Source organism: Psammomys obesus, unplaced genomic scaffold (assembly GCF_907164565.1).
Source record: "Psammomys obesus unplaced genomic scaffold, mPsaObe1.curated_primary_1811, whole genome shotgun sequence".
NCBI classification, from domain to species: Eukaryota; Metazoa; Chordata; class Mammalia; order Rodentia; family Muridae; genus Psammomys; species Psammomys obesus.
The window spans coordinates 1,042,945-1,064,538 of record NW_026596466.1 but is presented as its reverse complement, the minus strand read 5'-3'; the positions used below and the strand labels follow the sequence as shown (position 1 = coordinate 1,064,538).

The following is a 21,594-nucleotide window of genomic DNA, read 5'->3' as shown; positions in this document are numbered from 1 at the left end:
ATGAACTATGGGGTTTTGAATCTGTTTCCTTGGAAACTCGTCCATTTAAACTGTCCAAAAATGGCACAGTGGTGTCACTTGCAGGTAATTCCCCTTCCATCTTCCTCTGCTGTGTGACTCCTGGGAAAGATCTACCATGGTTCAATGTGACGAGGTGGTGAGGACATGGCTATTTGCATTCATTTTAACGAAGTTTGTGCTACTGCTGGGCAGGGTGCCACAGGCCTGTGAATTTCAGCACAGCTAAGGCAGGCTGATCTTTGAATTTGAGCCAGCCTGGGCTGCCACATAGTTCCAGGCCAGTCAGGGTTATGTACCGAAATTCTGTCTCAAAACAAACTGCTAGGGCAGGTATGCAGGCTCTCATTTAATATTCACAGAAACACTGCAAATTGGGAGTCTTAGGAGGTACAGTAATGACGCCTCAAAAAAGTCTGTTTCTGATCACCAGAACCTGTGACTGTCACGGTATACATAACATGGGATTAAGGATCCTGGTGATGGGGAGGTTGTCCTGTGCAGTCTGATGGACCATCTGTCACTTAGTTTTTCAAAGTGTACACAGACTCCCTGGAAGCCCCCAGTGAAGCCAGGCCCACAATTTAACAGCTATGATAATGTATGGCTTCAAGCCATTGTTCGGTTTAAAGCAATGGTGAAAAACAAAAGCCTGTTATTCTATTTTATAATGAAGAAACCTGTTGAGAGGGACCACACACTTTGCAGTTAGATCTGGGAAAAATCCAGGTTGATACACCCAGATGCAGTGTCTAGCCAATTCCTCCCTTCCTTGGGAATAAGCATGGTAAAACCTGATGCGATCAAGCGTTCTGTGGGTCCCGCGGCCCCTTTAAGAGTACAGGGGGCGGGACTTGTGGCAGTTGCTTGGAGACCACCTAGTTCCCAGGACGCTACCTCCTTGCTACCACTTTTGGATCTGCTGGCCTGGCCAGAGCAAGTGGGTGAGCACCCTGAGATAATCCTACGTGCGCAGCAACAACTTAAAAGTCAGTTCCTTCCTTAGCTTCCCAAGACCAGAACACGTGCTTGACTGAGGAGGGGATCCTGCGGCGGGGTGGAGTGGAAAATAGGCGGGCTTGCAGGTTACTTAGGTGCGACCTCCTAAGAACGGGGTGGGGGTCATCACTGTAAGAAACGTTTCTTTGCTGACAGCCCTTGGGCGAGCTGCGGGATGGTGTGTTGGAGAAAGAACCTCTGAGGTGGGATTGAGCGTGCCTAGCAGAGGCAGGCGTGGAGTGCCACTTGATCCATCCCCAGGGGGCACAGACCTGAACCAGATTTCTTTGTACCCCAGTAATTTCTTTGTCTTGTTTACCTAATGTAGTAGGACACCATCAGTGAGATCAGTTTCAGAGTGGTATGAAAACCATGGCTTTGGAACACTTTTTGTTATTATTATTTTTTTACTTTATGTGCATTGGCGCTTTGCCGGCATAAATGTCTGCGTGAGGGTAGCAGATTTTGGAGTTATAAACACTGGTGGTCTGCCATGTGGATGCTGGGAATTGAACCTGGGTCATCTGGAAGTCTGTGCTCTTAACCGCCGAGCAGTCTCTCCAGGCCCCTGGCTTTGGAACTCTGCCTTCAGCTCTGCAACCACCCTTTCTCTTCTGTCTCGTAAGCTGACGAGAGCCGATTAGTCATCAAATTCTACAACAAGGCTGCACTCGACCCCTTTTTGCCCAGGAAATTTTTGCATGACCCTGGCTTTAGTATATAAAATAGGTATGCACAACAAATATTTACTGATATAAATAATAATTATATTTATCTATTAGGATACATAAAATTACCATTTATTAAATAAAACAAACTAATGATATTATGTGCTTTTTTATTTTTTAAGATGTACTTTTCATTTTTATCTATGTGTATTTATATTTAGCCATGGGTACCCATGGAAGCCAGAAGAGAGTGTTGGATCCCTAGAGCTGGTTATAAGTGGCTGTGAGCCATCAAACATAAATGCTGGAAAATGAACTTGGACCCTCTGCAAGAACAGCAAGTGCTGTTAATGCTGGACCCCAAAGATGAACTTTTTTCCGTTTTATTTGTTCAGTGGGGTGAGAGTTGACTAGTATGAGACCTGGACATACGGAGGTCAGAGGACAGCTTGTAGAAGGTTCTGTTCTTTCACCATGTGGACTCCAAGAATTGAACTCAGGTCTTCAGGCTTGAGGGCAAGTGCCTTAACCTAAGTCATCCTATTAGCCTGGTTGTTTATACTTAAAAATTAATTCTTGGGGCTTTAGAGATGGCTCAGCTATTAAGAGGACCTGCTACTTAATCGTGCTGATGCTCAGGCACAAACAATTAATTAAAAAATTTTAAGGCTTTCAGTGGTGGTGCACACCTTTAATCCCAGAATTTGAGAGGCAGAGAGGCAGGTGGATCTCTGAGTTCAAGGCCAGCCTGGTCTGCAGACCAAGTTCCAGGACAGCCAGGGCTACACAGAGAAACCATGACTTGAAAAAAACAAAAAATTTAGATCACACATTCTAATAAAATCCATACAAAGCTATCCACAGTGAGGAAGGGCAGTAGAAAAATAATTGCCTTAGTATTCTGTGATTGAATCAGATTTCTATAAAAGCAGGGCACTCTACAGTAAAAACCCTGCAAGTTGTATAATGTAATAGTCTTAAATCTGAGCTGAGGTTTTCAGGCAGCATTCATTGGCATCACATGGCCTACAGAGCACAAAGTGCACATGATGAGTGTTAAGAATCAAGATGGAGTTGGAGCAAAGGCTCAGTGGTTAAGAGTGCATATTGCTTTTCCAGAGGACCGGATTTCAGTTCCCAACACCCGTGTCAAATGCCTCACAGTCACTCCTAACTTGAGATTCACTGGATCCTACCCCTCTTCTGGGACCTCTGAGAGCACCCACACTCACATACACATACCCACACACACACACACACACACATATACATATAATTTTAAAACAAAGACCTTAAAAAGACAAAGAACCCAGAGACTGAGGTTGTCTGATGCACCCCAGGAGGGTTCGGCTAGAAACGTATTGGATTCATTATGTGTTGGATTTTTAATCAATTTTGGTTGTACATTTAGAAACCTTTTCCTGTTAGGTGTTCATGACCCCTCTGTTCATGTATGTAACCCCATATGAGATCTTGAGCCACAGTTTAAGTTGGGCTCTGAGGAGATGTTCAAGTATGAGGACGTGAGTTCAATCCCACTATCTGCAAACCCCAGTTCAAAGGGATCTGATGCCTCCTCTGGCCTCCCTAGGCACTGCATGCATGTGTTATGCAGACAAACATGCAGACAAAATACCCACAAGCAAAATAAAAACGGAAGTAATAAAATGTTCAAACATGTTTTTAGTGCCGTCACCATGGCGTGCTTAGGCCTAGTGCTTGAGAAGTAGTCTCGGGAGGATCCCTGAGGCTCTCCGGCTGGCCTACTAGCTTTACCATTGCTGACCTAGAGGTCAGCAAGAAGCCCCGTCTCAGGAAAGTAAGAGGGAACTGGATGAAGGAAAACACCTAATGCTGAACTCAGGCCTCCACATGCACCGACCCTCACATCCAAACACATACACACTCCACGAACAACAAGGAGCTATTGCTGTAAAGGCTCTGGAGGCTAGGCAGCCAATGATAAACATCAAATGGCAATCATTCTGTGTAGCAGTTGTCCTGAATTGTATCCTTTGGGGATTTTTCTGTATCATTACCATCGTGTCATGACACAAGGTACCACTATTTCTATTTGATAGCTAAGGCAGAGGAAGTTTGCTTAAGGGTAAAATGCTGCTAATATGACACAGTAGCCTTTATGTTTTTATGGACTTACTGCTGCTTTAATTTGTAGTACACTTGTGAAGGTCAGAGGACAACTTGCAGGAGCCAGTTCTCTCCTTCCACCGTGCAGCTTCAACAGATCGAGCCCAGGTTGTCAGGCTTGTGGCAGGCACCTTTGCCAGAAGAGTCACGTTACCCACCCCAACCTCAGTTTTTGTAAACAAGGTCTGTCACTGAACCTAGAGCTCGCTGATTGAACTAAACTGTGAAGGAGCTGTAGGAGCTGTCTCCACCCCTCCACCCCACTGCTGGATTACAGGCGCATGTGATGGCATAAGCCTCTTACATGGGTTGTGGGGATCTGAACTCAGGTCTTCATGCGTTTGAGGCAAGTGCTTTACCCCCTAAGGATTACCATTCCTAACTATAGTGCTGTTTGAAAACACATACTATTACATGGGCTGGCAAAATGGCTCAATGGGTAAAGGTGCTTGCTGAGTTTGAGCCCCAGGTTGGACGCTCTGAAAGCAGGGAACCACCCCGGAAATTGTCCTTTAACCTCCACACACGGGCGAAGGTACACATGTACCCCGACACACCCATATGCACAAAATTAATAGATAAATAAATGCAATAAAAATATAAATGAAATAATGTTTCATAATGGTTCTAATATTAAGCATTTTGAAACAATATGTGCAGTATTGAAATTAAATTATATTTGCATAACTGATGATTCTTGTTGTTATTGAGGATTCAGTAGAATGATAATGGTGTTTTTTTCCTAAGGCTAGTTTTTTTTGTTTTGTTTTGTCTTACAATTAAAACAACCAAGTATTTAGAGACATAATTTTTATTTTTCAGTTAAAACCTGAAACAAAACTGCAGCCTACCAAAGTAATCATTGGCTAATTGTGCATCTAAAGAAAAGTACTTCTTCCAAAGGCCATGGTGAAGGAAAAGAAAAAAGCAGACAGAAAAGGAGATAAGTCAGTCTGCTCCCCCTCCTCTATCTCTGAGTACCCAGAAGCTTCTAAACATGATGGGAATGCCAGTAAGCAGGACGCATCCAGTACCACCGTCCCACCGGTGGAAACGACAACCAAGCAACCAGCACCCAAAAAAGAACCCACAAATGTATATCAGTCTGAAGATGAGACCCAGTATGAAGAGCCCATCCTGACAAAACTCATAGTAGAAAGGTGACTGACCTTCCCGGCAGGAAAGTGGGAGTGGGGGAGTGGGAGTGGGGGATGACAAGGCTAAACTCTCTGTAAGCCAAAAACTACGTGAAAGTGTGTTTTGATGGGAGCTTATGAATCCTACACAGCTTTTTAGGATTTGATTGTTTGGTTTTGGTTTTTGTTTATTTGGTTGGTTGGTTTTGTTTTGGTTTTGGTTTTGTTTTTCGAGACAGGGCTTCTCTGTGTAGCCCTGGCTGTTCTGGAACTTTCTCTGTAGACCAGGCTGGCCTCAAACTCAGAGGTGTGCCTGCCTTCGCCTCCTGAGTGCTGGGATTAAAGGCGTGAGCCACCACTGCCCAGCTGGTGCTGTTTTATGATTCTGCAGTTCCCCACCCCCAAAAGCACTTTTGTCTGCGGGGCTGGAACGCACTGGTTTGGTTAGAAGCGCTGTCCAGCACACTCCAGGGATCTTCTTGTCTCCCCAGCACTGGAATGCTGGAATGGAAAGTCCACCTCAATACCTACCTTTTCCTTCCTTTAGCCATCTTTTCATGTAGGTATCGGACTGCAAGTTCGGCCCCCCACACTTTCATGGTGTGCATTTTACTGGCCACCGTGCGCTGCTGCCCCCAACTTGTAAGTGGGTGCTGGGGACCTGAACTCAGATCTTCATGTGTGTAAGGCGGGCCATCTGTCAAGTGAGCCATTTTCTCAGCCACCCCCACCCCTCACCCCCCAAAAAGAACTTTTTGAAGAGATTGATTTATTTTTCTTTTATGTGTATGAGTGTTTACCTGCATATATGTCTGTGACCAGATGTGTGTCTGGTGCCCATAGAAGCCAGAAGAGGGCAAGAGACCCCCTAGAACTGGAATTACAGGTGTTTGTCAGCTACTCTGTGGGGTGTAGGAATCAAACCCAGGTCCTCTGAAAGAGCAACAAGTGCCCTTAACCATTGGACCATTGCTCCAGCCCCTTGAAAATATGTTTCTCACAGTAAAATATATAAGATTTGCTCTTCTGAGCAGCTGAAATGTTTAATTCAGGGACTGGTGAGATGTTTCAGTGATTAAATCAGTAGCCAGACAAACATCAGGGCCAAAGTTCGGACGCCCAGAAACAAAGGTGAATACCAGGTGAACATGTGACCTACCAATGCGTAAGCCCAGCTTTGGAAGGCTGACACAAGGAATTACCAGAGCAAACTGGCTAGAGAGACTAGTCATGCTGGCAAGCTCTGGGTTTGATTGACAGAACCTGCCCAAATGGGTGAGGTGGAAGAGAAATCAAGGATAATCCAGATCACTTGCATATGCACAAGCACACACATACACATACAGAGAGAGAGAGAGAGAGAGAGAGAGGTGAAAATAAAATAAAATGTACAGTTCAGGGTATTAAATACATTCACAGTGTTTTTCATGTATCACTGAGTTCTGTTTCCAGAATATGTCCTGTCCCTATTCCCGGACAGAAATTCTGTCCCTATTAAAGCCACGCAACCACATCAAGAAGCGCGTATTACTAATAGCCTATCTACTTTAATCCACAGTCATGTCCACATCACTCATGAGTTTGAACTCTGTTTCTTTGTAGCTATGAAGGGGAGAAAGTCCGTGGACTGTATGAAGGAGAAGGCTTTGCTGTCTTTCAAGGTGGAAATACCTACCATGTAAGCGGTAATTAGTGGTAATTAAGGGGTGGGCTGAAAGTCTTAGATTTGCAAAGGCTTGAGTGAATTCCACTAAAACCATCAGAAGTCCTGCACCCTGATTTTATCCTGAACCCCAGCTATCTAAATGTGACTCAGTATAACTGAAGCTCTTGTGTGCACACACACACACTGTAAATATAATTATTGAAAATAATAGAACCTGTGCACATCCTCCCGCCCACTTTGTGGCCGTGTGTTTTCTTGTGGTACTGAGGATGGAACCCAGAGCCCTGAGTGTGCGCTCCAACTTCTCCACCACCCATCTGCACCCTACTGCCTTTGCATATTCACTGTCAGAGCTGACAAGACTGAATTTCATGCAAATGCTATGCAAAGAGCTGTTAGAGTGTCCCTCTCAGGGAGAGCCGGTCCTTAAAAAAAAGGGCATGTCTAGTACAAAGGCAACTGACTTAGTCCTACCCCATAAGTAAATGTCAGTAACAGTCTAACTTCTTTCCCCCAAGTACCTTTTGTCTGTGTTTGATTCTATCTACAGATTTAACACACAAGCTGCTCTAGTTCGTTTTAGTTGTCAGCTTGACAAAGCCTAGAGTCACCTGAGAAGGGAGTCTCATTTGGAAGATTGCTCACGTCAATGTGGCCTATAGGCATGTATGTGGGGGAGGGGGATTGTGTTCATTGATTGGCATAGGAGGGTCCAGGCCACTGTAGGTGGTTCTGGGCTGTATAAAACAACTAGATAAGTAAAAGACAGCAAGCAGCAGTCCTTCATGGTTTCTGCTTTGAGTTCCTGCTTGAGTCACTGCCTTGACTTCTTGGTGATGGACTGTGAGCTGGAAGCATAAGGCAAATCAGCGCTTTCTCTCTAAGTTGCTTTTGGTCAGACTGCTTTTTCACAGCAACAGAGATGAAGCTCATGTCAACTGCAGTGAGCAGAGTCTTAGGGCTGGGGGTGTGGCACAGTGGTAGAGCACTTGCCTAACGTGCAAAACCCTGGATCTGTCCCTGGCATTGTGAAAAATAAAAACAAAAGAACCAAAAAGAGCAAAATCTCAGTTTCACTGTTATTTTGCTATAAACGTACCCAGTTATCATTGTTTCTTTCATTCTTTGAGTAGCTATATCAATTTTTACATATTAGTCACATAACAATAGATTGCAGGTTGAATTGTTTTCACTTGTATATTTTTATGTATTACTATATGGTTTACATCATTGTAGTAGCCACACCAAACTACAAGGTGAATTTTTTTAAAACGTTTGGTGGATTGTCTCATATACACAACATTTGTTATTTTACCCTTGCTAAGGGGATGGGCCAGTGGCCTTGACTAGACCCACATTGTCCAGCCATCACCCCTGACAGCCCAGAACTTTCTGATCATCCCAAATGGAACCTTGGCACCCATGAAGTGATAGCCATCCCTGGCTTACCTGACAGTAAATTTGATACTATATGATTTGATACTGTCAAAATTACTAAATGCAAGTGTTCCATAACTGTTGGATTTTTAGGGTCCTTTCAATTTTGCCTCTACTTGTAGGACACAATCAAGATATTCATTCATTCGGATTATATAAAACATGTGCTTACTATAGTAGGCTAATTTTTAAAGATTTTTAAATCTTATGTATATGTCTGTGTTTCATGTGTGGTCAAATGGCCATGGAGGCCACAAGGGGGCGTAGGCTCCCCTTGAGCCAAAACTGTACACATGCACACACACCCCTATACATGTATGTAACTCCTGGTACACAGTCAAATGTGCAGGCACACATTTGTGTTTCTCTCAGGGCACATGCACACTGATAATCTCCAGTAAGAGAAAGCAAAGTATGAAACTTACATATGTCATGTGTCTGATAGCCGGATAGTAGTTTTCATCGGATCTGCCTAGTGTAAGTAATCTGTTTTAAAAAGGAGGGAGGTTTGTTGTTATTTGGCTTTGTTTGATTTTGCAAGGTAGAAAATAGAACTTAGGGCCTTGCACGTGCTAGCCAGGCGTCCTGCCACTGAGCTTCACCCTTAGCCCCAAATCCTGAAAGGCCAAAGTGCAAAATCAAAAGTATTCTAGTTCTTCTGGACTACAGTTCAGAGATTTCCTGGTGGCTTACTTAGGGGGTTATGACTCTGCTCATCAGAGCTAAGTCTTGAGGACAATTTCAACTCCTCTTGGATGGTCTTTGGCTCAGGGTAGGCCACTGGTGCGGGCTCAGCGTGGGCACCACGTTGCTGCTGCTGCTGCTGCTGCCAGGCAGCCAGCATATTCCTGCGTGCAGAGGGGTGAACACGGTTCCAGTCTCTGACCGAGCCAGTCTGCAGATGCCCAGCACCCACAGCTTCCATCTAAGCACTGTTATTTTTTTCACAGGGCATGTTTTCAGAAGGACTGATGCATGGACAAGGGACTTACATTTGGGCTGACGGGTTGAAATATGAGGTAAAGCATGATCATGATCTAGAGTTGTGGACTATTAATGATAGAATTTAATAGTCAACTTCCTGCACTATTTTTGTAAAGTGTGTATGCCTGTGTGGTGTGTGTGTGTGTGTGTGTGTGTATGCATGTTGCCATATCCAATGAGTTCAGGTACTCTTAGAGGCCAGAAGAAGGCTCCGGAGGTGGAGCTGGAGTCACATGCAGTCGGGAGCTTCTGACGAGAATGCTGGAAACTGCGCTCAGGCCCTCTGCAAGAGCACCGCATGCTCTTAACTGTTGAACCATCTCTCCAGCCCTCTAGTTATACTATTTTATAAAAGTAAGTCAGGCTAGGCATGGAGGCACACACCTTCAATTCCCACATTTTAGAGGCAAAAGTAGGTGCATCTCTGAGTTGGAGGCCAGCCTGGTCTACATAGTGAGTTCCAGGACAGCCAGGGCTACCCAGTGAGACCCTGTCACAACAAAGAAATTAAAAAAAAAAGTTAGCATAGCCAGATCTGGAATCATGGAATCCCAGCACTTGAGAAGCTGATGCAGGAGAATTTTTAGTTCCAGGCCACCCTGGATCTACACAGTAAGATCCTATTTCAGAAAAAAAAAAAAAAAAAAAAAAAAAAAAACTGAAAAGATAAGTGTAAGCTCAGAACCAGAACTCCAGAGAACAGAGGCTGCAAAGACTATGTGCTCAGCATGGTAATGTGGTGACTGTGTGAGGTGCCTGGGACTCACTTCAGCTGCTTTCATTTGTCGCATTAGAGGCTTCCTGTGTGTGTGCATGTGCATGGATGGAGTTTGGTGTGGTAATCTATATGTTCTCTGCATGGGTCATACACAGATGTATGTTTAATCCCCATGCTTTGCATAGACATAGTTTATGTAATTTCTCTTATTCCTTTATGTTTTAGTAATTAAGCCATACCCATCCCTGAAGAGCTAACTATTTTTACTGACTGCAAGTATTCCATTATGGATGTTTCAGAAAAACCATCTGGGTTGCTAGGCTGAGGGGAAGTGGGCATTTTTAAACTAATTGTGAGAACTGAGAACAGATTTGCCCTCCAAGAAACTGTGCCAGTTTCAGCTCCCACGCACAAAGCCTGTGAGTGCCTAAAGCAGGGTTCCAGAAATCCCCACTGCAGAGTAACTAATGCCACAGTACTCATAAATGGTTAGAGACATTGAAGGCAACTGCATATGTATTCAGATGGCAGCTGGGCAGCAGACACGAGCTGCAGAGCTCCAAGGAGAACAAGGGAGGGTTGATCCTCCACCTAGGGAAGCCTGGGGATCCAGCTAGAATAGTGTGTTAGGGCCAGGCTTTCTGAGAGAACTCCCTTTCCATGCAGCACCCCATCTTTAACCTGCCACCAGCATTCAAGGTTTCTGGTCCCTGAGGGTGACTTTGTCAGGCAGGTCCTTCTGCTTCGCTGTCTCTGGTGTTGGGGGGTCCTCCTTTGCAAGCGCAGAGCCCGCCACAGTCAGCCCATCGGAGGGGGTTCGTGGGTGGGATTTTGTATCTTGAAGCATTCTCAGGCTTGTTGAGCCAGGGAGACCCAATATGCTGTCTGGCCAGTGGCAAGAGTCAGAGGTTGTGTCCTCTGCTCACTGATGATTATCTAGTGAATTTGAAATCTTGGGAGTGTGGCAGAGCATCCGCTTAGCACATGGGGAGCCCTGGGTTCACTCCCCAGTGCCACCGCCACCATTACCAACAGAACCACTCTGGAAGGGAATCTAACATGGTTAGGCCATGGCTCCCATCACCATGAGCTGCTCACAACAAAGGTGCCCTCAGCCAGGACACGGTGAGCTCTTCAGAAGGTGCCCGTGAGGTGGGCCATTGACATACACATCTGAGGAATGCTTTGATGAACCATGGGGGGTCAGTACGTGGCTGATCATCCAGACCTCTCCAAGGCAGACCCTGACAGTCTAAAATGTAGATCAGGATGGGCAGCCACCGCATTACCAGGTCACCTGCTTGCTTCTTGGTGCTACGTGTAAATGCAGCCTTCCCAGTATTTTATTCCGCCTGGGCTTCCATGCACTGGAAGAACGAGGTGAGAGAGGGGATGGAAATGACAGAGAAGAGGATGTGAGAGGCATATCCACCTCTTCCGAACTGCCAGAGGCAGCATGGGTAGAAGACCCTCAAACAGCCTCCGGGCGCGGAGTCCCTCCAGTGCCTTCTCCTGTCACACTGGCGGTTGTTTTGCCTTAGGGAGACTTTGTGAAGAACACTCCCATGAACCACGGCGTGTACACATGGCCAGATGGCAGCACATATGAAGGAGAAGTGGTCAACGGCATGAGGAACGGGTTTGGTATGTTTAAGTGTGGCACACATCCCATGTCCTACATCGGCCACTGGTGCCACGGCAAGAGACATGGAAAGGTAGGTGAGGCCCATGAGAGGATTCCATCCATGTGAATGTAATCATGATATAAAACCCACCATTCACAGTGCTGTGCAACCATTATCACTGTCGAGGCTCACAAACGTTGTCGGTAACACAAAATAAAACAAATGTGCGCAACCCCTCATCCCTCCAGCCCCATATTCCCAGCAGTCATCCATCTTCTTACTGTGGGGATGGACTGGATTTACTTCTTAGCCATTGGGTCAGTCATATTTTTTTGTCCCTGCGACAAAAACCCTTGCCAGGCATGGTGGCACACACCATTAACCTCAGCATTTGTGAAGCAGAAGCAAGTGAACCTCTGTGAGTTTGAGGCCAGCCTGATCTACACAGAGAGTTCCAGGCCAACCAAGGGTCATAATGAGACCTTGTCTCAAAACAAAACAAAGCAAAGCAAACCCACCACCACTACCAACATTTCTTGATAGAAACAGCTTAGTAAAGAAAAGATTGATTTGGCTCACAGTTTCGGAGGATTCAGTCCATGGACATTGGTGCTATTTCTGGGCCTACCATGAAGCAAAATATGATGGTGGCGGAAGCATATAGCGGCTGCTGCCTCTTGGCAGACAGGAAGGGGAGAGATGGGGCCAGAATGAGACAAAGCCCTCAGGAATGTATCCCTCAGTCACCTACTTTCTCCCGCTAGGTCCTAATCTTCTAAAGTTTCCAGAACCTTCTAAAATAACACCAGCAGCTGGAAACGAAGTGGTCAGTGCATGAACTTGTCAGGAACATTTTATATCCAAACTATAACAGACATCCTAATGGGATCAGATAATATGTGAGCTTTTGTGCCTAGCTGCTTTATGAAGCATATTTTCAAGATTTATCTAAGGTGTGACGTGATGGCGCTTCACCATTTTTAAGGCTGAGTAATATTTCACTGTAAGTATATACTATAATTTATCTATTTAGCTGTTGATGGACATGAGATTTTTTTTTTAATTTTCTTATTACACTTAATTATTTGTGTGTGTGCTAGTGTGCACACACGAATATTCCATGGTGTGCATGTGGAGGTCAGAAGACAATTTGTAGAAGTTGGTTCTCTCTGCCATGTGGGTCTCAGGTCACAGGATTAGAAGTCAAATACCTTTACCCTGATGAGTCACCTTTGTTTTGAGGCAGGCTCTTACTCTGAAGTCCAAACTTCCCAGGAACTTACTATGTAGCCCAGGTTGGGCTCCAACTTGGGATGATCTTTCTGCCTCACTGCCCAAGTGTGGGGATCCTAAGGATGAGCCCCAATCCTAACTTAACTCAGGACTTCTTTATCTGTTCCATGCCTTCCAAGGACACGCTATTATTAAGGCGTGTGCTGGTGTGAATAGAAAATGTTTCTAATAGGCTCATCTGTGAGGAACTTGGCCTCTAGCTGATGGTCCTATTTAGGAGTCTCTGGAAAACAGGCGTGATCAACCTGTGACCTATGGGCCCTGGGCCGCTCAGGGTACCGTGAATCAGGCCCAACTGATAGGTAACAACAGCAAGTCTCAGTGTCAGATGGATGACCCTGACAGGAAGTGAGGCCCAGCTGCTGGAAGTAGACACTGGGAGCTGTGGCTTGTCCCTAGTTTCTTCCCACCCTCTGTGCTCTCTAGCCATCACAGGTGGGCAGCCTCTGCCATCTGACCCACTGCCATGGTGGTCTGCCTCAACACTGGCCCAGAACTAACAGAACCGAAGTCTCTGAAATCACAAACCAAAGTAAACGTGCCTCCATTAAGTTGTTTCTGTGAGGTATTTCTCCCCTACAAACAAGAAGTCTGACTCACAAGGGAATGACTGGCCTGTGACATGGGTGTACATAGCTCACCGTTTCCTTTGTGTGTTTGTGCGCATTTCCATGCTGTGCCACAGTGTACCACCTGGGCTGTGTGCCTTCATCTCTCACCTCATTGGAAACATCTCTTGTTACTCACTGCTGTGTATTGTAAAAGTATTGAATGGGCTTTTCTATGTCCACTCGAGCTCCCAAATAATAACACAGAGGCCTACTGTAGTTATAATAAGCTTCAAGCACTATAGCCGGGCAGATGCTCATCTGTTCTCACCCAACTATGTTGACCTGACCGACTTCCCAGGCACACATCCTGTTACCTGTCATCTTAATCTTGCCCTGGCTGCTCCTGCTCCATCTGTGTCCATGCGGACTCCTTCATGGCAACTTCTCTCTCTCTCTCTCTCTCTCTCTCTCTCTCTCTCTCTCTCTCTCTCCCCCCCAGCACACTAGCTGATCCTTGTGCCCCCGAGGTTGTCCTGTCTCCATCTCCCATTTTCTAATAGGAGTGCTGCGATGACAATGCTTCCACTGTGTGTTGTGTCCAGCTTTTCATGTGGATCTGGTATCTGAACTCAAGTCCTCATGCTTGCATAGGAAGCACTTTTACTCACTGAGACCTTTACCCAACCCACTTTTCTCTGTCTGAAAAACCAAAGCATCATCGGTTATGTGTCTTGCCAGTTACAACATGGGCTTCTTCATAGTTTATGCTTCTTAGGTTTGCGTATTCTGATTTCTATGTTTCAAAGAGGATTTGCCTCGTGAGTCTTGATTTCTCTTTATACTGTTTGTTTTAGGGCTCCATCTATTACAATCAAGAGGGAACCTCTTGGTATGAGGGAGACTGGGTATACAACATCAAAAAGGGCTGGGGAATAAGATGGTAGGTGCGACCCTTCCTCCACATTGGGGCGTGGGTGGGAAAGCTTCCAGGGGCTCACTTGGTTCTTGGGCTCACTTGAACCCAGGGTAAAGACAAGGTGCAGACATAACAGAAAATGCATCTTCTGTCCAAGTATGGCACAGTTTTCAGTTGCTCCTGACAGAGTCCCCACAGTAATGAAAACATTCTATGGACATTTAGAAGAACACACTCAGTGTTTGATTGTATGTTCCACTTTATTCCAAGTAGACTCCGCCTTCCTTTGTCCTCTGTCTTCATCATAGATTCATCGCTGGATGTTTTCTGCGGAACAGCAATATTTTTGCTTGATTTTAGATTGAGCTGATAGTAATTTGTTGTTATTATTTTAGTTCTGGCAGTTCTAGGGACTGAACCTAGCACATGTGAGGGGCCTGGCACATGCGAGGCAAACACCCCACCCCTGGGCTGCAGCCCCAGCCCCGCCCCATATTACACTTCACATACAGGGTCTTGCTATTAACCCAGGCTGACCTTGAACTCCTTTCTCTACCTCCCAAGTTCTGGCATTACAAACCTGTACCTTCACACCCAGCAGGGATCTATAGGATGGATTTATTTTTACACTTATATATGAGTGCACATAGATATTGGTGCCTGTGAAGCCAGAAGAAAGTGTCAGGTCCCCTCAAGCTGGAGTTATAGGTGGTTGTGAGCTGCCCAACGTGGATGTTAGGAAATGAACTCTGGTCCTGTGGGAGAGCAGCAAGTGCTCTTAACCGCTGGACTAGAGAGGCGGATCAGAATGTAATGGTCCTGCCAGGGAGGCGGGGCAGGGGTGCTGAAGTCAAATCCCCAGCACCCATGTAAAAAGCTGGGTATAGCAGCATCTGCCTGTAGCCTCAGCACAGGGGAGCAGAAACAGGAGGATCCCTACCAGATTTGATGAGTTTCAGGTTCAGGGAGAGACCATGTCTCAAAAATAAAGATGAAGAACAACAAAGGAAGCACATCCAGCACCCACATGCACACATGCACATACATGCCCAACAATATATAGTATTTGGTGGCCAAATATTAAGTAATCATAGCACAATAGGACTTGTTTCAAGAAGATGTAAAACTTCACTTTTGCCCGTTTGTTGAATAATGAAAAAGTTTAATAAAGGGAATTATTATACCTCTTAATATAAATATTTTTGCCAGTCATGAGATACCCACTGAGTCTCAATACTGGGAACAGCATCCTTGGTCCTGGGTTGGATTTCCTTTTCCTGAGAGGCATTCAAGGGGTGATTTTAAGGGCTTTAAAGGCAAATGTTGTCCATATGATCTAACTAATTGTTCATCATTGGTTCCTTTGGTACCAGCTACAAGTCAGGAAACATGTATGAAGGCCAGTGGGAAAACAACATGCGCCACGGGGAAGGCAGAATGAGATGGCTGACAATAAATGAGGAGTATACTGGCCACTGGGAGAAGGGGATCCAGGTAGGGCCTGTCCAGCTGCGGGTCACAGCCTGAGGTGGGTGAGGTGCTAACTGCCTGCTTGTGACAGTCAGTGTTAGCTGACAGCTCACAGGATCTAGAATCGCCTGTGAGATGGGCCTCTAGGGCAGCCTGGGATACTTTTTATTTTGATTACTGTTGTTAGGCTGGAGCACCCATCCTAATTGTGAAAGGGAGCACTCCCTGGGCAAGGGATTCTGCTCTGCAGTAAGTGGAGAAAGCTGGCCAGGTTTGCATCTGCTGCCTCGGCCTCTGACTGTGGCTGCAGCGTGACCAGCTGTCTCGAGCTCCTGCCACTGCGGCTTTCCTGTACCACAAACTGAGCAGCAGCCCTTCCTCTCTAAGTTGCTTTTGTCAGAGTATTTTATCACAGCAACAGAAGAAAAACCAGCACAAAACTCAGTTACAATCTGCTAGTCTCAGCCACACTTTTTAACTGATGTTTTATTACTTAGTCTTCTGTAATGGTCTCACACCACTTTTTTAAAATTTCTTTATTTTTATTTTATGCGCATTGGTGTAAGGGTATCAGATCCCTTGAAACAGAAGTTACAGACAGTTGTGAAGCTGCCGTGTATGTGCCAGGAATTGAGCCCGGGTCCTTTGGAAGAGCAGACAGTGCTTTTAACCACTGAGCCACCTCTCTTCACACAGCTTTCATCTAACCTACAAGATAGGTGCTGTTTCCATCATATACTTGAAGAACCTGAAGGGCTCAAATCGTTTGCTATAGATCAAAAGACATTTAGTGATTGGCTGAGCTGAGGCTGAACTCAATCCCTGCTTCTCAGTTCATGGGCTCTGCCCCTTCAAATTATCAGTGTCTTTGTCATAATTTGAGTTCAAGTAAAAAGGGGTTTGTACTGACAAGGTCCTTTCTTTTCAGAATGGCTTTGGAACACACACATGGTTTCTAAAGAGAATCCCCAACTCTCAGTATCCTTTGAGGAATGAATACATAGGAGCATTTGTTAATGGCTTTCGTCATGGACACGGGAAATTTTACTATGCCAGTGGAGCAATGTATGAGGGAGAATGGGTTTGCAACAAAAAGCATGGCATGGTGAGTACAGCTGTTGAAATACCGTGAAAGATGCAGATCTGGTAAGGGGCATTATTCACTTTGTAAAGATAACTATTTTACTTAAGGTGATTATGTGCATTTACAGCTATTTACAACATATTATCTGTTTCTTGGATGTTTAGAAATTATTTAATCAGTTTGTGTTATATGTGTATACAAATAAATGAGGGTGCTGGTTGCAAGTTATAGCCTAGTTTAAGCTTTCACATATGATAGCAATGTGGGCTTTGGGGCTGGCTTCTGATACTAACTCAGTGATTTCAGCATTTCTTTCCTGTCCGCCCACACGACAGCTTTACCCTTGCATTGCCACTTTCCTGTGATTACAAGATAGCTGCTGTGATTTCAGGCTTCACACTACACAGCCCACTCAGCAGAGGTGCGGTGGCGCACTCCTTTAATGCCAGCATGGGGAGGCAGAGACAGGCAGATCACTGTGGGTTCAAGGCCAGCCTGGTCTACAAAGTGAGTCCAGGACAGCCAGAGCTCTTATTACACAGAGAAACCCTGTCGTAAGAGAGAGAAACTCATTTCTCAGAGCTCTGTACAAATAACTCTATTTCACAGAGCTGAACTGGGTCATTTGTCCACCTCAGGTACAGGGAAGTACCTATTGGGCTATGCCCTCTGATGGCCATTCACAAGGTTTAATAAAGTTCATTCTGTGGCCTAGAGGTGATTAAACTTGGGGAAAGGTTGGAGAAGGAAAAAGAGAATGGGCATCATGATGGGAAAGCCAATGGAGGACAATTCTTTGTGGTCTAAGTACACATCATCGGAAACAAGCTCCAAACCTTGAAAACCCTACTGATGGACAACGAATAGTATTCTTCCTGAGCACTTTTCCTAAACCGCCCAACACTGTGTTCCTACTGACAGGGCAGAGTAACCTTCAAGAATGGACGTGTGTATGAAGGCATGTTTTCCAATGACCACATTGCAGAGTACTTTGAAGCTGAACCTGACTTCATACACAGCCTGGACAGTTGGTCAGATATCTCCCAAAGGAGCCAGCAGATGCAGGAATCTTCTATCAGTGCTGGTAGAGAGCCTGGTAGGTGAAAATAAAATAATATCTTTGCTTGTTTGTTTTTCAAGAGAACAGGGTTTCTCTGGCTGTCCTGCACTCGCTTTATAGACCAGGCTGGCCTTGAACTCACAGAGATCCGCCTGCTTACAGGCATATCTTCCCAGAGTAAATTAATATCTTATCTATAGTTTTCATTTATAAAAATATACCTGCTGCATCAGAAAATAGAAATGCCCTTCAGTGTTAAGCATATTTGGCTTTGTTTGTTTTTTTAGTTTATTTAGGCAAGTTGGCCTTGAACTGTTTGGACGGCCTTGAACTCATTGAATAGCCAAGAATAATTTTGAACTCCTGATTCTTCTCCCTCCACATCCCAAGTGCTGGATGACAGGAATGTACCCAGTTTTATATGGTACTAGGGATGGAACCCCAGGCCAGGCAAGCACCCTCCCTTAGCTAGGCTAATTGTCAGCTGTTGAATAGTGGGTGTTTTTTTTCCCCATTACTGTGGAAACTGCCACTGCTCTACCACTGAACTATTTCCAAGCCCTCCTTTTGCATTTTTAATTTAAAAGTGTCTTTATTTGTTGTGTCTGTCTGTGTGCATGTGATACTCAGAGGACAACTTGGGCAAGTCCATTTGTCCTTTCACTATGTGGGTCCCTGGGATCAAACACAGGCCATCAACTTTCACAGCAAGCACTTTACTTACTGAACCATCGAGGTGGCCCTTAGCTTTTAATTTTGAAAAGGGGCATACATTGTCCAGGCTGGCCTTCAAGTCTCTCTGTAGCAGAGGCTGGTCTTGAACTTACAATCATCCTGCCTTGGCTTCCTCAGCAGCTGGCATGTAGGCCTGTGCTGCAATGCCTGGTTGTTGACTTCTCTTCTATCACGTCTTGACAGACAACCATTCTGCTGTGACACTGAAAGGATTCCTTTTGAAGAGGTGTGTATACACATGTAAATGTCTGTGGGTAGCTTCAGAGGACGCGAGAAGGCGTTGGATCTTAGAGCTGGGGTTATAGGCAGTTGTGAGTTGCCTGTCAGGGGTGCTAGAAACTAACCCTGGGTCCTCTGGAAGATCAGCAAGCCCCTCAACTTCTGGACCAACTGTCCAGCCCACCTCAAAAAGGTTTCACCCTAGCTTTTCCCAATCATCCTCCACTTTTGCTTCATTTGTTAGAAACCCTACGAAAGCTGGATGGCAGTGAAAGCCATTCTGTGTTAGGATCGAGCATCGAGCTGGACTTAAATCTGTTGCTGGACATGTACCCTGAGGAAAGACAAGAAGAAGAAAAGAAGCAGGTAAACCCCTCTACCATTCATCATAACTATTCTCTTTCTCTTTTGGTTTTTGGAGACAGGGTTTCTCTGTGTAGCCTTGGTTGTCCTAGACTCACTTTGTAGACCAGGCTGGCCTCAAACTCACAGCAATCCACTGGCCTCTGCTTCCCAGAGTGCTGGGAGTATAGGCATGTGCCACCATGCCCAGCTATCCATTTATACTTTAGTTACTATTTTTGTCTTCCGTGTGCCTGGTGGGTGCTTTATCTCAATCTGTAAATGAGCAGGCTTAGTGAGAGAAAGGCAGCCCTGTGAGCAGGCCTCAGTGGCATTGCCTCGGGCCTTGGAGCTTAGAGGAATCACTAGTAGTCAGAGGCCATCGAAGACCAAGGCTTTGATTACCTCTCACCCATGGAAGGTGGGGTCAGGGGTCTTCTAGAGGTCAGAAAGTCCTGGATGCCCTCAGAATCAAGACACCCACCATGGGGCTGGAGAGATGGCTCTGTTAAGAGCGTTTGTTACTCTGCGAGAGAACCTGAGTTGGGTCCTAGCACCAACACAGTAGCCCATACCCGTAACTCCAGTTCCAGGGGACCCTGTGCCTCTGCACCACTCACACATGGCACTCACACATACACGCAGGCAAAACTCATACATAGAAAACAGAACAAATCTAGAAGAACATGAGAGGCAGAAGAAGAAAGACTGCTGTGCTGATGCTGGAGGGATGGCTCAGTGGCGAGGAGCTGCTTTTCCTGAGGTAGCAGGCACCAGGTGCCCACATGGCGGCCGACAATCACCTGTAACTCCAGTTACCAGGGCCCCAGTGCCGCCTTCTAGCCTCCACAGGCACTGTATGCATATGGTGCGCCGACACACGTGCAGGCAGAAGCACCCATAAATTTCAAAATCTGAAAAACTGAAAGGAAATCCTGTTGTGGGGTAGTGTCAGAGCAGACTGCTCAGATGGAGGCTGAAGCCAACCGAAGGTCTTTACTAGCTGGGCAGCGACTGCACTGCCTATTCAGGGTTTCTCAGGGTGAGCTTCTAAACACAAAAACCGTGTTCTAGGTTGACACACTTCCGTCAACAGGAACAGTTAGCCCGAAACAGAACTGCACAAGCCAAAAAGCAAGGCCACTGCATTTCTAGACTTCCCAAGGATGATAGGAACTTCGATGAACCGGGCCTTTGCTTTAGTTTTGGCAAGTGGTGCTGTCTTCTTGCTGAGTTTTACAGCCTGAGTGCTACTTCCATCATGGTGTCAATTGTAGTCCCTGCCAGTGTGGGTACTAGGAACTGAACTCGGGTCCTCTGCAGGAGGAGCACGCACTCTCAAGCACCGCGCCTTCTTTTGTTGTAATGATACACGATTAGGCCGCATGTGCTGCCTTGCTTTCAGGTGGAGTTTGCAATCCTAAGGAACATTACCGAGCTAAGAAAGATCTACTGCTTCTACAGCGCCCTAGGGTGTGACCACTCTCTGGATAACACCTTTCTGATGACAAAGCTTCACTTCTGGAGGTTTCTGAAAGACTGTAGGTTTCATCACCACAATATAACTCTTGCGGATATGGACAGGGTTTTGAGCAGTGAGTATCCCAGGTTTTCTCCCTCTTCTTGTTACTGTTACTCGGAATCGGAGCTAAGACATGTTGAGAGAAGATGGGGAGATGGCTCTGGGTGACAGAGACGGCCTCTGCCCAAACCCAAACAAATGGACATGGAGACAAAATAATACAGTAGATGTGAGGTATTTATTGATGACCTTGCAAGAATGGCTATCTGGGTTTAGCAATCATTATGAAAAAGAGAATAGAAAGATTCCAAGAGCCAGAGGCAGTGGACATCTGCAGTGGAAACACATTTGCCAGATGTGAGCGGCGCATATGAACTCACAGCAGCTGCATGCACAAGACCTGAATAAGATGAAGCCAGCCTAAATCCCAGCACAGGTGGGCGAGGGACTCATGAAGTCCCACCCCTAGCTGAAGAGCTATTAACAACTGATGGCTGCTGTGGAAGGGACAGTCAGCTTTCTTCAGGGATGTGGCCCCTGATAGGCTACTCATATTCCAGGAGATGGTCCTACACTCACGCCCACAGAGGCAGCATTAAGTTTTGTTTGGTGTTTTAAGACAGGGTTTCTCTGTGTAGCCTTGGCTGTCCTGGACTCACTTTGTAGACCAGGCTGGCCTCAAACTCACGGAGATCTGCCTGCCTCTGCCTCCCACAGTGCTGCGATTACAGGCGTGCGCCACCGCACCTGGTACATGAAGTTGGGAGGGGAAGGTGGTGAATGGTAGAGGGGATCTGGAGGGGAGGGACTGGGGTACAGGTTACTCCTTTAAAAAGAACAGGTTGCTGGCGTGAAAGCACAGGTGGGTTCAATGAAGCAAACAACTCATCCCTTATCACTCAGTTCTCGCCTCCAGTTCCCCGCTGGCTGAGTGTTCAGGAGCACTCTCCGCAGGGCATCACCTTAGTTTCATTATCCCCTCACACCGTGTACTTTCTCCTCT

General features: G+C 45.8%; 1 protein-coding gene across 4 annotated transcripts in view; it reads left to right on the top strand.

The window, feature by feature from the left end:
- The first annotated feature begins 18 nt into the window (after positions 1–18).
- The window catches only part of Rsph10b (radial spoke head 10 homolog B), a 37,462-nt gene continuing 15,886 nt past the window's right edge, over positions 19–21,594 (top strand). For 2 of the 4 annotated variants that reach the window (XM_055598642.1, XM_055598641.1), the window contains exons 1-11: positions 19–84; positions 4,656–4,993; positions 6,572–6,647; positions 9,023–9,091; positions 11,316–11,489; positions 14,098–14,183; positions 15,533–15,653; positions 16,558–16,734; positions 17,635–17,809; positions 18,972–19,093; positions 20,475–20,664. In XM_055598642.1, the coding sequence (XP_055454617.1) occupies positions 4,740–4,993; positions 6,572–6,647; positions 9,023–9,091; positions 11,316–11,489; positions 14,098–14,183; positions 15,533–15,653; positions 16,558–16,734; positions 17,635–17,809; positions 18,972–19,093; positions 20,475–20,664 (1,444 nt within the window). In that variant the 5' untranslated portion in view covers positions 19–84; positions 4,656–4,739. Of the gene's footprint in view, positions 85–4,655; positions 4,994–6,571; positions 6,648–8,736; positions 8,845–9,022; positions 9,092–11,315; positions 11,490–14,097; positions 14,184–15,532; positions 15,654–16,557; positions 16,735–17,634; positions 17,810–18,971; positions 19,094–20,474; positions 20,665–21,594 lie in introns of those variants that run through there. The other 2 variants (XM_055598644.1, XM_055598645.1) reach the window with 2 other exon arrangements.